Source organism: Mustela erminea, chromosome 12, assembly GCF_009829155.1.
Source record: "Mustela erminea isolate mMusErm1 chromosome 12, mMusErm1.Pri, whole genome shotgun sequence".
Lineage (NCBI taxonomy): Eukaryota > Metazoa > Chordata > Mammalia > Carnivora > Mustelidae > Mustela > Mustela erminea.
In genome coordinates this window covers 7,849,999-7,863,809 of record NC_045625.1, presented here as the reverse complement: position 1 = coordinate 7,863,809, position 13,811 = coordinate 7,849,999, and the positions used below count along the sequence as shown (strand labels likewise).

General features: G+C 55.8%; 2 protein-coding genes and 1 long non-coding RNA gene across 13 annotated transcripts in view; 2 read left to right on the top strand and 1 right to left on the bottom strand.

Annotated features, from left to right (window-relative positions):
• Positions 1-584, top strand: part of GARNL3 (GTPase activating Rap/RanGAP domain like 3) — a 145,032-nt gene extending 144,448 nt beyond the window's left edge. For 9 of the 10 annotated variants that reach the window (XM_032308484.1, XM_032308485.1, XM_032308486.1 and 6 more), the window contains one exon: positions 116-584. In XM_032308484.1, coding sequence (XP_032164375.1) covers positions 116-293 — 178 coding nt within the window. In that variant the 3' untranslated portion in view covers positions 294-584. The remainder of the gene's footprint in view (positions 1-115) is intronic. The other variant, XM_032308489.1, reaches the window with a different exon arrangement.
• Positions 585-651: 67 nt separating this feature from the next.
• LOC116570893 lies at positions 652-4,301 on the bottom strand. Its single transcript, XR_004277595.1, has 3 exons — positions 4,096-4,301; positions 2,731-2,835; positions 652-1,543 (listed from the first exon to the last, which is right to left on the bottom strand). It is a non-coding gene; the product is annotated as an uncharacterized LOC116570893 (long non-coding RNA).
• On the top strand, positions 3,629-12,265 carry SLC2A8 (solute carrier family 2 member 8). 2 transcript variants are annotated; one of them, XM_032308509.1, is made up of 10 exons: positions 3,629-3,759; positions 3,855-4,017; positions 4,296-4,502; positions 6,190-6,289; positions 7,505-7,704; positions 8,427-8,570; positions 8,656-8,764; positions 9,439-9,612; positions 10,024-10,169; positions 11,616-12,265. In XM_032308509.1, exons 1-10 carry the CDS (start codon positions 3,704-3,706, stop codon positions 11,751-11,753), a joined length of 1,437 nt encoding a protein of 478 aa, XP_032164400.1. In that variant the 5' UTR covers positions 3,629-3,703; the 3' UTR covers positions 11,754-12,265. The 2 variants fall into 2 exon arrangements, with proteins under 2 accessions (XP_032164400.1, XP_032164401.1); XM_032308510.1 differs by lacking the exons at positions 3,855-4,017; positions 4,296-4,502 and having other exon boundaries at positions 3,666-3,759.
• Positions 12,266-13,811: the final 1,546 nt, after the last annotated feature.

Here is a 13,811-nt window from a genome sequence, read left to right as displayed (position 1 = left end):
GGTTGTGGGGGGGAGACGGGCTTTCTGAGCTCAAATGAGCAGGAAACTGCCTGACGGAAGGGGCCCAGGTCGCTAGTGCTCTCCAGGGATCAGTTACGTGACTTTTCTCTTCTAGGATCACCACGGCCTCCTTGGAAAGTCCTTCTGCTCCAGAAGCCAACTCCGAGGGGCGCTACCACTCAACGGGCTCTGACCAGGACCCTGTGGCGGACAGAGAAGGCAGCCCTGTGTGGGGCAGCAGCCCCTTTCAGCTCACAGCCTCCTCGGATGAAGACATTATTGACCTGAAATAAACAGGGTCCGGATTGAGTTTGCCATCTTTAATTTTTCTTATGGAGGTTTATACTCTTTAACCAATTCTGACAGCATTTCTCAACAAAATGTGGCTTTTAGCCCACCCATGATCTACTGGACCAAACCTTCTGCACACCTGGACGGTTTGGGTCTCTCCAATGTCCGGTGCCATCTCCCTTGACCTTAGTTTCTTTCTGTTCAGGAACCATCCGTCCCCTTGTAATAAAGGTGGTAGATTTCATTGCGGTTTTAGATTGAAACTTTGAATAAATCAAAAATGTTCATTCTTATTTACTGCAACCTTCTCTTATATTTTATATACTTAGATGGAAAAATTATTTTTTCATTACGGTTTTGATTTATGTCACATAATGTGTTTCTTTTATAAAGAAAAGCCATTGCTTTTTAAATTTATTATAAATAAGTTTGCTTTCTGCACCTTTGGCCCCTGTTGCTGTTTCAGTTCACTGAGTTTGAAACCAGCTGTGTCCCTGCCTGTTGACTTTTGAGAAAAGCTGAATGGTTCGTTCTTAGAAGCTCCTGCTCCCTCCTTGTGTCTCACAAAGAATAAGAAAGGGGTAGGAGCCTGTTAAGAGTCTTAAGGTTATTTTGTTTGGACTCGTTGTTACTCTGCAGTCACACAGCCAGCAACAGTTGCTCCTTGCCACCAAAGCCACCATCCTCAAGCTCCCTTCCCGTGTTCAGGTCTGCTTTGCTCTCTCATGTGAACCGAGTGACTGTGCTGCTCCTCTCATGACCTGCCTTCTGTTGCTCCCCCTCAAAGTGAGAAGAAAATATGGGCTTGACCAAGTGCAAATGAAACCGTGAAACGTCAGCCTCTAGCCACCGGAGATCAAAGGGGGAAACCTAGTTTCACTGACACTGTAAAAATGCTAATCTGTGTGAAGAAGGTAATTTACCTTTGGCTTTACTCTAACGGATTCCATTTTATTAGCTCTCTTCTTGCCCAAATTACCCACCAAAAGAAACTTTAAATCATTCCCCCATGAAAGCATCGCTGAGGGTTCTTCTGTAAGCCTTCTCTGGGAATGCAGAGAGCTGTGTTTGACATGACCTTGACCTGACAGATATTACAGAAGTTTGGGTCCTACCTCCTCGTGGGCCTTGCACACTGTGGAGAGAGCTTCTTTGTCTCTGAAGACAGCGCTTTCTAAGTATAGCCGGGTAGACCCTCGCTGTGCTCAGCACTGCCGATCCCTCCTGTGTTTCCTTCTACCCTTTTCATTATCTGGGGAAAACACAAGACCCATCGCATGCTGTATCTCAACCTCATGAAAAGTTTTGGGAGTTAGATTTTATTATTACTGCTTTTCAAATAAGTAAACTGAGGCTCAGAAAGGGACAGTGATTTGAAACTGTGAGTTCTCTGACCCCAGAGCTCTGCTCTCTCCCTTGTCCACCATACAGAGTCAGGCTGAGTGCCTTGTGTCAGTTGGATCTGACTGGTGTTTTTCATGTTAAACTAATTTGTAAGCTTTATGAGTTTGTCTGTGTGTTCTTTCTGTCCTCCCCCCCCCGCCCAGAGTTTCTTGCTTCTCAGCCTGGAATAGAAGAAAACCAAGGGTGATTTAGAACATTCTTCCAAAGAGATTGGAAGCATCAGAACGGCCCAGGATTTGACAAGAGTCACAAATCTGAGGAGTGAATGTAGAAAGGGCAAGAAATGGGCACTACTAATCAGATCGATGGTGATTAGCTTATAAAAGGGGGATCGGAGGTGGTCTGGCAGCAATATCTGCTTATAAGGTCCAAGAGGTGAATGCTGCACCCTTGGGAAGGGAGACCACCATCCAGAGGGCAGAAGCAGTTTTGTAAGGGCCTGTGGCTCGGAGGGCTGGTGCTCACTGGGCTCACTGGAACATCCCGTCCACATAAGCCCTTCTGCCTACCCCTGGCAGCAATATGCCCTTGGAGTTGGAGGCATTCGTCCACTCTGCAAACACCAGGGGCCCACTGTGTGGAGGAAGAGGTCACATGCATTAATGGAGGGAGGGAAGTAAGCAAGTGATCACACAGCAGTGATAAGTGCTGAGATAAGAATTTATAACTCGAGTACAAGCTGCTGTGGAAGCATAGATGGGCAGTTGCCTGTCTTTAAAGATAGTACAATCAGGAGGTTGCACCAGGTCAAACGACTTTCATAATCAAATGGGCTAGCATTTGAGGGCCTCACATGTGCTTGGTCTTTCGTGGATATTGCCCCTGCTTAAAACCATCCCGGAAGGTAGATATTGTCATCCCCACTTAGAGATGAGGAAATAGAGGCCCAGAGAGGGATTAGAAGCCAAACCTCTTACTCTCATAGCCCAGGTTCTTTCAAGAATTATTCAGCACTCCCAATTCAGCTGCCTCACCCAGAGAAGGGTTGGGTACAAATGGCCGAGCCCTAACATCAGAGCTCTAACATCATCCTACCTCCAGCAGTCACTTGGGTGCTCAAGTGAAGAAGTTGGCTATTAATAGCCGCAGGAGACTCCAAGACGGCAGGTGTTAAGATGAAGATTCCAGAGTCAGGATGGCCTATGAAGTGAGTGGAACTTAACAGGGAACCCGGGATTCATCATTTAAGCCCCGATTAGTCACACATATGAGGGCCCTGCCCAACACAGCTCCGCAGCACCTCGAGGTCCTGGTGGTTGTCGGCTCGTAGCCGTCAACAATCTGCGGGCTCGGAGTCATGACCCGCACCGAGGTCGGCTGCAGCGTGCAGGGCCATGCCTCTGCCCCCAGCAGCCCAGGTTGCGAGAGGAAAGAGAGCGGCCCGGGACATTCCTCCCTGGGTGTCAGTGGGCTGAGCTTGGCCAGGCGCGTTGAACCCCGGCCCCAGGGTACCAGTTGACTCAGAGCAGGAACCGCACAGCGGACCAGGTAGCAGAGGCGCCGCTGCCCTGAGTCGGTGCGGGAAGTCCCGTGCGCTGTGTAGTGGCTCCACCTTCGTCCTGCTGCTAGCCTCATTGGTTGAAGCTAGACAGAGAGGCGGATCCAGGAGCCCATGCAATCCTCGCTTTACCCCTTCATTGGCTGGCTCCGCTTCGCTTTCTGATCCCGCCTCTGGGTCCGCACCACACTCTTATTGGACGGTTCCACTCCAGGCCCACATGCAAACCCCGCCCCACCTAAGCACTGGCTAGGCAGGTCCTAGGGGCGTTTCCAGTGGGCGTCGCCAACCGGTTCTTTTCTCCTATTGGTTGGCTTTGATTTGGAGGGTGGTGCTTAGCGGCGAGGCTACCACCGCCTGGCGTTCCCATTGGCCGTCCCCATCCCACCCCAAAGACTCCCCTCCCCGCCTATTGGCCGGCTCTGCCCAGAGAGGCGGGTACCGGCTGCACTCGCGGGACCCGTGGCGGTTCAGGCAACAGAGCTGACCAAGCAGGCGTTGACTGCGGACATGACGCCGGAGGACCCGGAGGAGACGCAGCCGCTCCTGGGGCCGCCCGGCGGCAGGTGAGCGGGTGGGGGGGACCCGGGCCCGGGACGCAGACTCGCCCCTCCTGCTGAGCCCAGGCCGGCGCCGCTCACCGGCCGCCCTGTCCCCGCAGCGCTCCCCTCAGCCGCCGGGTCTTCCTCGCCGCCTTCGCCGCCGCCCTGGGCCCGCTCAGCTTCGGCTTCGCGCTCGGCTACAGCTCCCCGGCCATCCCGAGCCTGCGCCGCGCCGCGTCCCCAGCCCTGCGCCTCGATGACGCCGCCGCCTCCTGGTTCGGGGTGAGGCCTCGGGCTCACTCTCCACCCCGCCTGGGCCCCTCGTCCTCCACCCCACGCGCGAGGGTCTCCCGCGCTTACCTGGCTTCGGGCGGGCACTGAGACCTTCTGCCCGGTGCGTCCCGTCTCTCCTGCCGGGGGTTACCCGCTCCCTACCCCCGACCGCCAGCCTGGGACCCCCATCCCCTCTTCCAGGAGGCTGCTGGGGCTGGAGTTGAGGGCGAGGTTGGGCTGCGGCGCGGTGGCGCCCCCTCTCCATCGTGCGGTCGCCCCGCCCCCAGGCCATCGTGACCCTGGGAGCCGCGGCAGGGGGCGTGCTGGGAGGCTGGCTCGTGGACCGCGCCGGGCGCAAGCTGAGCCTGCTGCTCTGCACCGCGCCCTTCGTGGTCGGCTTTGCGGTCATCACCGCGGCCCAGAACGTGTGGATGCTGCTCGGGGGCCGCCTCCTAACCGGCCTGGCCTGCGGTATTGCCTCGCTCGTAGCCCCGGTGAGTGCCCCCCAGCCTCGCGCCCTGGGACAGGGAAGGACTGGGGGCGTGGTTCTCCCTGGCTGTGGCGTCCTGGGTGCCTGGCACCGCGCCCCTCGCCGGCTTTATCTTCCCCACCCCACCCCCCGACCCGGCAACCGGTCTTGGAAGGAGCCGCCGTTATCCTCCATGACAGATGAAGTGAGCTTCAGAAACTGAAGCCCTTTGTCGAGTCACAACTAGGCAGTGGCGAAGCTATTACTCGAACCCAGGACTGTGCCACTTAACCAGGCCTCTCTTTTGCTCTACAAATAAGATACCACCCGTGGATGGTCACAGAAGCCTAGAGTAAGGCTTAGCTCTCCCGCTGTCATTGGGACCACTGACTACGGTGTAGCAGGAAAATCCTGTTCTTGTTTGTCCTGGCAGCAAAGGCCGCTGGGCTCTGCTGTTCCCCTTCACTACTCAGGAGCTAGTCCTCCCGCTGCTTCCCATCTTCCAGTGCACCACTGTCCAGGCTGACTTGGGAGCCGTCTACCCAGGTTAAATCCAGGGATCTTCACTTGCTGGGGCAGAGTATACCTCTCTGTGCCTCACTTTCCTCCCCTGTAAAATGGGAATAATGGCCTTACCTCATGCAGTGGTTGTAGGGATTAAGCAAAGCTGCATATAGAGCCCTGGTGTGGCTTGTGGAGGGCTTGGACCCTGGCAGCGGAAATTGCGGGGTGACCAGTAAACCGTTCTGCTGGCTACGAGGCTCGGATGGTCCACCAGCCACACGCCAACCCTGTCAAGATTAAAAGTAGTGGCTCAGAGTCCTCCCCGGTCATCCTTTTGCTCCCACCACTCATTTTACCCGCATTTGCTGGGCAGCAGGTAGCAGCTGAGTCGGATTTTATGTTTTGGGTTTTGTTACTGGACAAAAACATGCCCATCTTACTCGTGGGCATAAGGTACAGAATCACCTAGAAGTATGGGTAAGACCTTTCTGACCCCGGATCCCAGAGGAAACAGTGGCAGTCACTGGTAGCAACTGAGAAAAAGAGTTGGCTTTCACTCACTCTCACTGAGAGTGTGATTCTGGGACCAGCAGCCCGGGTGTCACCTGGAGGTAGTCAGAAAGGCAGAATCTTGGGGGGGCCCCAGGTGGTTCAGGTGGTTAAGCATCTGCCTTCTCAGCTCAGGTTGTGATCTCAGGGTCCTGGGATGGAGCCCCACTTCGGGCTCCCTGCTCAGCAAGGAGTCTGCTTCTCCCTCTCTCTCTGCCCCTTCCTCCGCTCCCTTGCTCCCTGCTCTTTCTCAAATAAGTGAATTAAATAAGAAAAGAAAGGCAGAATCTTGGGCCCCACCCTAGACCTACTGCATCAGAACCTGCGTTTTATCAAGGGTAGTCATACAATGTGATCGAAGTTTGAAAGGCCTTCTCTCTCTCTCTCTCTCTCTCTCTCTCTCTCTCACACACACACACACACACACACACACACAGACACACACCGAGCAAGCCATGTATCTATATCCTTACTCCCCTTTAAAACACCTGCTGCTGATCCTTGGGGAGGTATGGGGAGGGCTTTGCTGACTTGGGACCTGCTTGCTTACCTGGCTTGCAGCAGCCCCCCGCCAAGGCTCTCCTCAACTCTGAAGGGCTGAGGCTTTTCAGTTTTAAGAACTCTCAACCCGAGTAAAGTTTCTTCTTCACTGCCCACAGGTGTATATCTCTGAAATCTCCTACCCCGCAGTGAGGGGGCTGCTGGGCTCCTGTGTCCAACTGATGGTCGTCACAGGCATCCTCCTGGCCTACCTGGCAGGTATTTCATACCTTCTCTTTTGATCCCAGTTCATGGCTGTGTGGCCTTTTCACAAATGTAGACACTGAAGTTCAGAGAGGTCAAGAGACTTGCCCAAGGTCACACAGCCTGTCATATAGACCAGCTCCCTGAGCCCCTGGGACATGTGGGTCTTGTGACTATGTTCCAGGGAGAGCTGGAGAAGGGGGTGTCCTCATCTTCCCAGGGCAAAAGTCCATTGCAATGGGGCTAGGGGCTGACTGGTTCGGTCAGTACCTCACTGTGCAGTGACAAACTTGAGGACTCAAGGGGGTGGCTGGGACACCACTGAATTTGCAATTTGATCCAAGGGTCAGAGCTGGGGTCAGTGTGAGGAAGCTTCTAGAGGCAGACATGTTTTCACCAGAACTGGGGTGGAGAGAGACTTCACATCAGACATTACAATGTCAGGGGACACTTACTGACTGTGTGACCTTGGGCCAGTCACACTACCCCAATGAGCCTTACTTCCTCTGTCTTTAAGTGATGAGAACCCCACCTAGTCCAAGGCTGTCAATGAGAATTATCAAAGGATGTCCTGAGACCCAGAGGGACCAGAGTATGTGCCGTCTGGTTCTTCGGAGTGGGCGACATCCTGGTTGGGCTCTTTGATTTTTGCCCACTTACCATCCAGCAGTCTGGCTGCTTTGGGGGGCCCTTCGGGGTACCAAACCCCCTGCCAAATGCAGACATTGACATTTGGGACAGACACGCGGCTGTCAGTATGCCTACAGAATTCCCTCCAGCTCATCCTAACCAGCATGTTCCTTGATCAGCTTCTGTGACGGTTGATCTACTGGTGTTCCATGAAGCATCTCTCCCACACTGTCCCCCTTCCCGTCCAGAGGACCTGCCTCGCCTGCTGCTTGGTGGCCTTCCAGAGTCTGTGCATATTCATTCTCCCTCCCCTACCTTTTAGACAAAGAGCAGATGCCTCATTCTGTTTTTAATTGCCGCATAAATATTTACTGAGCCGATGTAGCATCATGACGTACCCACCAGCATTTCTACAATACTTACCAGCCCCAGTTGGCAACAACAATATTGGTGACAAACAGGAGTGTAGCCACGCGGAGGTAGTGAGGCCCCCCACCCCTGAAGCTGAGTCCTTGGGTTGGCGAGAGGGCGGGCACGGCCTGATAAGATCCAGCCTGGCCCACTCCCGCTCTGACATCTGACCCCCTGCCCCCCCACCAGGCTGGGTCCTAGAGTGGCGCTGGCTGGCTGTTCTGGGCTGCGCACCCGCGTCCTTCATGCTGCTGCTCATGTGCTACATGCCCGAAACCCCCCACTTCCTGCTGACCCGGCAGAGGCACCAGGAAGCCATGGCCGCCATGCACTTCCTGTGGGGCTCTGAGCAGGTCCAGGAGGAGGCTCCTGCTGGGGCTGAGCACCAGGTGAGGGACCGGAGCCAGAGCCGGGGTGGGATGGAACAGAGGGTGGGGGGTGGGTAGGAAGCGGGGAGGTACGGCCCTTCTGCAGCCAGGGGAGGCCCGCACAGCCCATCCCCAAGGCTTCGCACACACATGTGGGGAATGGAGGCACAAGTGGGGCCCTTGTCCTCTGTGTGAGCAAGCAGGGGCCTGCTGGAGCCCCACTAACTACCTGGGCCCTAGCCTTGACCTTCCCGCTCCAGGAAGAGAAAAGGCCGGCTGGGTCAAGGGGAAACACAGGCGTGCAAACTTGAGGAATTGGAGTTCTAGGTGGGGCGCTGTAGGGCGGGAGACTCTGTCTCTGCCACTTGCCTTCTGTGACCCTCACATCCCTAAGCCTGCCTTTCTACATCTGTAAGATGGGACTCCCAGCACGTGCCTGCGGGTGGCAGGGATTTAGCAGCTGCAAGAGAGGCACTCGGCCCAGGCCTAGCCTGGGGCTGGTGGGATTCTGGAACCCCTGGCTTTGAGTCCGTGTAATCTCTTCGTGGTACCCCCCAACGAATCAGAAAGGGGCATGGGGAGGTGAGGATCTTGTCACCTTACAAATGATAAGGCTAAAGTGATGCGGGGACCCGTCCCTGATGCGAGGCCCGGGTGACAAGGAGCTGATGCTCAGGGTTTAGGACAGCGGTCCCTCAGGAGCAGGGAGGGAGGAGCACTGACACCGGCCTCTGTCTGAGCAGGGCTTCCGTCTGGCCCAGCTGAGGCATCCTGGCATCTACAAGCCCTTCATCATTGGCGTTTCGCTGATGGCCTTCCAGCAGCTGTCAGGGATCAATGCTGTCATGTTCTATGCAGAGACCATCTTCGAGAAGGCCAAGTTCAAGGTAAAGAGGCCTCTGCCCCAGCCTGCCTCATCTGGATGCCGAGTCCCGGGGTCTCTGACTGACCCACCTCGGCCCATCTCCCCAGGACAGCAGCCTGGCCTCGGTCATCGTGGGCATCATCCAGGTGCTGTTCACGGCCTTTGCGGCCCTCATCATGGACAGAGCTGGGCGGAGACTGCTCCTGACCTTGTCAGGTGAGGCCCGAGGTCCAGGACTTGGCCCTGTGAAAGCAGAATGGCATAGGCCGGGTTCCCCACCACAGGCTGAGGGTCTTTGCTGAGGCCACCGCAGGGCAGCAGGAAAAGGCCCGCCGAGCACCCGTGAGAACAAGGCGGAGATTCACGTGGGCGCCCCCCCAACACCAAGCCCGCGCTCCCGGGGCCACTGAAGCTTCCCTCACCCCTCGCATTGAGCCTCCAGGCAGGTGCCATCAGAGCCCCGTTTACAACGTGGAAACTGAGGACCTGGGAGGAGAAGTGACTCGGAAGCTTGGGGTCTGTTAGGGCAAGTGACTTCACCTTTCTGAACCTCAGTTTCCCCGGTTTGAAATGGGGGCCAAGGGGGGCCATGGTGAGGACCCAGAGACCATTCACCGCGTGGGGGTTAAATCCCTGCTGCTGCTCAGGCCACGGAGGCTCTGCCTCGGAGGTTCTCCGAGTCGGCTGTGGTTCAAGGTCTGAGCCAGGGCTGGTGGGATGGGGCTGGGGGCCACCAGTCTGGGCACCAGTGCCCACAACCCTCCCAGAGAAACCCAGGCCTCATTGCTGTGGCCACACCACACCAAGACCCCAGCCCCGAGTGCCAGCCACACACCCAGGCTGTAGCCCCTTGTCCCAGGTTCCCGCCCACCACCACCCTCTGCTCGCAGGTGTGGTCATGGTGTTCAGCACCAGCGCCTTCGGTGCCTACTTCAGACTGACGCAGGGCGGCCCCGGCAACTCCTCACACGTGGAGCTCCTCTCGCCTCTCTCCATGGAGCCCGCCAGCGCCAGCGTGGGGCTGGCCTGGCTGGCGGTGGGCAGCGTGTGCCTCTTCATTGCCGGTGAGAAGGGGGTCCATGGGGAGGTTGGGGGTGCTGCGGGGCCCTCCCATCACCACCAGCTTCCTGAAGCTCCCAGCAAGCCAGGCCTGCCAAGCTTGCCTCTCTAGCACATGGGTCCCCACGTTTGCATTTATGGCCCTGACCCTGTCCCAGGCCCTGAGCTAAGCCCTTCTCTATCCCTTTCACTTAATGCCCCCCCCGAAACAGCCCTCCAAGCAGGCCCCATCATGACCCCATTCTAGAGAGAAAAGCCTGATGCGTAAGCAGTGGCGGGACTGGCCCAAGACATTGCTGAAGGAAGGCGCAGAGCTGAGGGGCTGGACTGGAAACCACGAGGCTTTGGCACGAGGGTGCTGTGGCAAGCCCGAGGGTCCGTCCGCATGGGCTCTGATGCCTCTCTTGCTCCCATAGGCTTCGCTGTGGGCTGGGGGCCCATCCCCTGGCTCCTCATGTCGGAGATCTTTCCTCTGCACGTCAAAGGCGTGGCCACTGGTGTGTGCGTCCTCACTAACTGGTTCATGGCCTTCCTGGTGACGAAAGAATTCAGCAGTGTGATGGTGAGTGCGGGCCTAGAGGGCCTCCCCCTCACAGTTGGTAGGGAGCACTATTCAGAATTATTCTTAACCGCGGAAGACTCAGGGTCAGTGGCCTCGCATGAAGGATGAAGCCACCCTCCTGGGACACCAGCCATCCTGGTCAGGGCTGAGGGAAAGCCTGACAGGCCAGGTAAGGTGAGGAACCCAGGCTATGACCATCTGGGAGACTTCAGGCTCCCCTGGCCAGCAGGACTGGCCTCCACCACTGGACACTGGGAAGGTGGGCCAGGGTATAGGGTTGTGTGGGAAGAACCCTGGCTTTGGAGTTGACAGGCCTGGGCTCCAAGCCCACCTTGATCACTTCCCACTGTGCAATCTTGGGTGTGCCGCTCACCCTCTCTGAACCAGCTTCCGTGGCGGAAAATGGAGGAAGAGGATGACGGCACCTTCCCCTTAAGCTTGTGGGAGCGTCTGTTCATTTTAACATCCTGCTACTTCCACACACATGAACTGACACAGACCTGGATCCTGCCCCAAAGGCTCCCCAGCCGATAGGGGAGGGTGGTTCTGGAGCAGACAGGCCATCCGGTCAGGCATTCATTCCCCTCACGCCTCCTGGGACATACTAGGTCCAGGCCTGTTCAAGGAGCCAGGGGCAGCAGTGAGTAGACAGGGTGCCCTTCCCCACCGGACTGGGATGGCAGTGGACGGCGGAGAGAGAACGAACCACCAGGAGGCTGGGCTAGAGCGAGGAGGGGCAGGCCATGAGAGGCGCGGATGCCTGGGGCTGGCCTGGGCCCGCTCCGATGGGCTGCCCTGGGGAACACGTTGGGAAGACCAGGGCAGAGAAGTAGAGGTGGGAACGGCTTGCTGGCAGCTGTGGGGAGACGAGCAACAAAGGAGGGAGGAGACGGCAAAGGACCTGACAGTGACTCGGGAGTACAGAGTGTCCAAAAGGCCGAGAGAAGAACTTCCAAGGGGGCGTGGGGGTGGCAGGTCCCGGGGAGGAGGAGCTGACGTGGGAGGTCGCCTGCGCTGGGAGGGTGGCCAGGCTCTGACCGGAGGGAACTGCTTTCCTCCCATGGCTGGTGAGCCCCAAGTGCCCTGTGAGCTCACATGCCCCATCTCAAGCTGCTGAGAGCTCACCCGTTCCTGCTGGCACCAAGAAGAGACTCCTCTGGAGGCAGGGAACTCAGCACAGGTCTGGGGGCCCTGGAAGCCGACCCCAGTGCGGGGGCAGCCCCACTGTCACTTGGTAGCGGGTGTGACAGTGAGCATCAGCTTCCCCGGACAGACGGACGACATCCACACCTCATATGGTGCTTGGCCCAGCTTCCAGATGGCTGGGCCAGACCCTCCTTCACTCCCCGGAGCCTGGGCAAGGCAGTCCGGGGCCTCAGCTTGGGATCACACGAGGGCCCCTGACCTTCTGCCGTGTCCACACAAGGCCTTCCCCTCTCTTTCCAGGAGGTGCTCAGGCCCTACGGTGCCTTCTGGCTTGCCTCCGCCTTCTGCATCCTCAGTGTCCTTTTCACTTTGTCCTGTGTCCCGGAAACCAAAGGAAAGACTTTGGAGGAAATCACAGCCCATTTTGAGGGGCGATGACAACCCCTTCTTGTGCGTGGCTGCCTCTCCTCTCAGGGCCAGCTTTGGGCTTCAGCGGGGGATGGAGCCTGCCTGCGACTTCAAGCTGGGCCTCAGCCAGAGCCTGGAGCCCCTGTCTGTCCCCAGGAAGCTGGAATCCAGGACTGCAGTCCCTTGGAGCCTTGTCCTCCAGGGCGCTTCCTTCCTACCCAGCTCTCCACAGCCCAGCAGACGATGGGCATGAGGTTTCCCGGCCCCCGGGTCCAATTCCCGGCCCCCGGGTCCAATTCCCGCCACCCCTCTGCGTCTCCAGGGAAGGGAGCATCTTGGAAGGGCCTCGTTGCCCTGCAGTCCATTGTCCACAGACCGTATCCATCTTGTCACGAAAGCAACAGCAGAGGAGGGGGGACTCTTGACTCCTCATTTTCTGGAGGATATGCTTCTGAGGGGCGGTCCCTGACTTCTCCCCTCATGTGGCTTCATTGTCAGGAAGGAGCTTTGTTTGCCAAATAAAGATTTGACTCAGAAAATCAGGGCATGGCCTCTTTGTGTGTTTGAGAAGGGCATTTTCCTATCCCTTCCCTAAAGTAGGCCTCCCACAGACTGGGCCTTGCCAAGAACATCTATTGATTTCCTTTTTCTCATGGTCTGCCAGGCTTCCCTTTGGCACTTGAAGGTCATTTTTGACTCCTTCCTTGGGCTCAGTGCCCTGGATCATTAGTCACCAAATCTCATTAACAACAAAAAAGCATCTCTTTTTCTATTGACTTTAATGGAGCCAGAAGTCTTTTACAGATTACTTTTATTATCCACTATATAAGTAATACATGTTTATGGTAGGAAAATTGAAAAACCTAGATTTATTTAGTATAATTATTTTTATAGCAGTTAACTGTCTGGTAGGTGTTGCCCTAAGCACTTTACAAATACTAACTCACTTGGATAAATGATACAATAATTATTCACAGGCTTAGCTTTCCAGAGTTAACTTCTTTTAAGAATTCGGGTCTAGGGACGCCTGGGTGGCTCAGTGGGTTAAAGCCTCTGCTTTCGGCTCGGGTCATGATCTCAGGGTTCTGGGATCAAGCCCCGCATCTGGCTCTCTGCTCAGCAGGGAGCCTGCTTCTTCCTTTCTCTCCCTGTCTGCCTCTCTGCCTACTTGTGATCTCTGTCTGTCAAATGAATAAATAAAGTATTAAAAAAAAAAAAAAAAAAGAATTCAGGTCTGTCCCGAAAGAGCTTCCTCCCGACACATATCCTTTCTAGCATCACTACACACAAGTAGGACATCACACTTCCCACTCTGTGATCTGCTTTATTCACTTCCGGGTTGTGCAGTGCCACCACGTGCCCACCTCAGCTTTTTCTGTTAAGCCTTGTAATGAGACTGGGGAGTAGTGGAGTGGAAGTACAGTGGGGTCCAGGGCAACGCAGTGGGGAGAGTTTCTGGAAGATTCTGCAACAGCTGCTCTGATTTCAATAAAATGTGCTACATATTATACAGGACAGCGTTCAGCCTTAGCGAAGTCCGAATTCCTTCGGGCCCTCCCAGAAGCAAGGTCATGTCCACATGCAGCCACGTCTTCCATGGTAATAACTGTATCTACAATCTCATTCTTAGCGTCTGCCCAGACGCCCACTGATGGGATTGAGAATCCGCGGTGTGCCACAAATGTCCTTTAGGTCAGTTGCAGATGGAGTGGCTCGGGTCTCCCACACCCTTGCCGACTTCCTGTCCACTTGTTTCATCAATTATCGAGAGAGAAGTGCGGAAGCCTTCACCTGTGAATGTGGATTGTTTCTCCCTGCACTTCCTCTGGGTTTGGCTTCCTGCACCTTGGAGCTCATCGCTCAGGTGGGTGCACATTTGGGATTGTTAATATTGATTGCTTTTGTCCTTCAGCATTATGAAATGACCTACTTTGTCCTGGGGAATAGCTCTTGTTCTGAGGTCTCCTTTGATATCAGTATCACCACCCCAGCCTTCTTTTGATTGGTGCTTTGACAATGATTTTTTACTTTTTTTTTTTTAAAGATTTTATTTATTTGCCAGAGAGAGAGAGAGAGAGAGTACACACA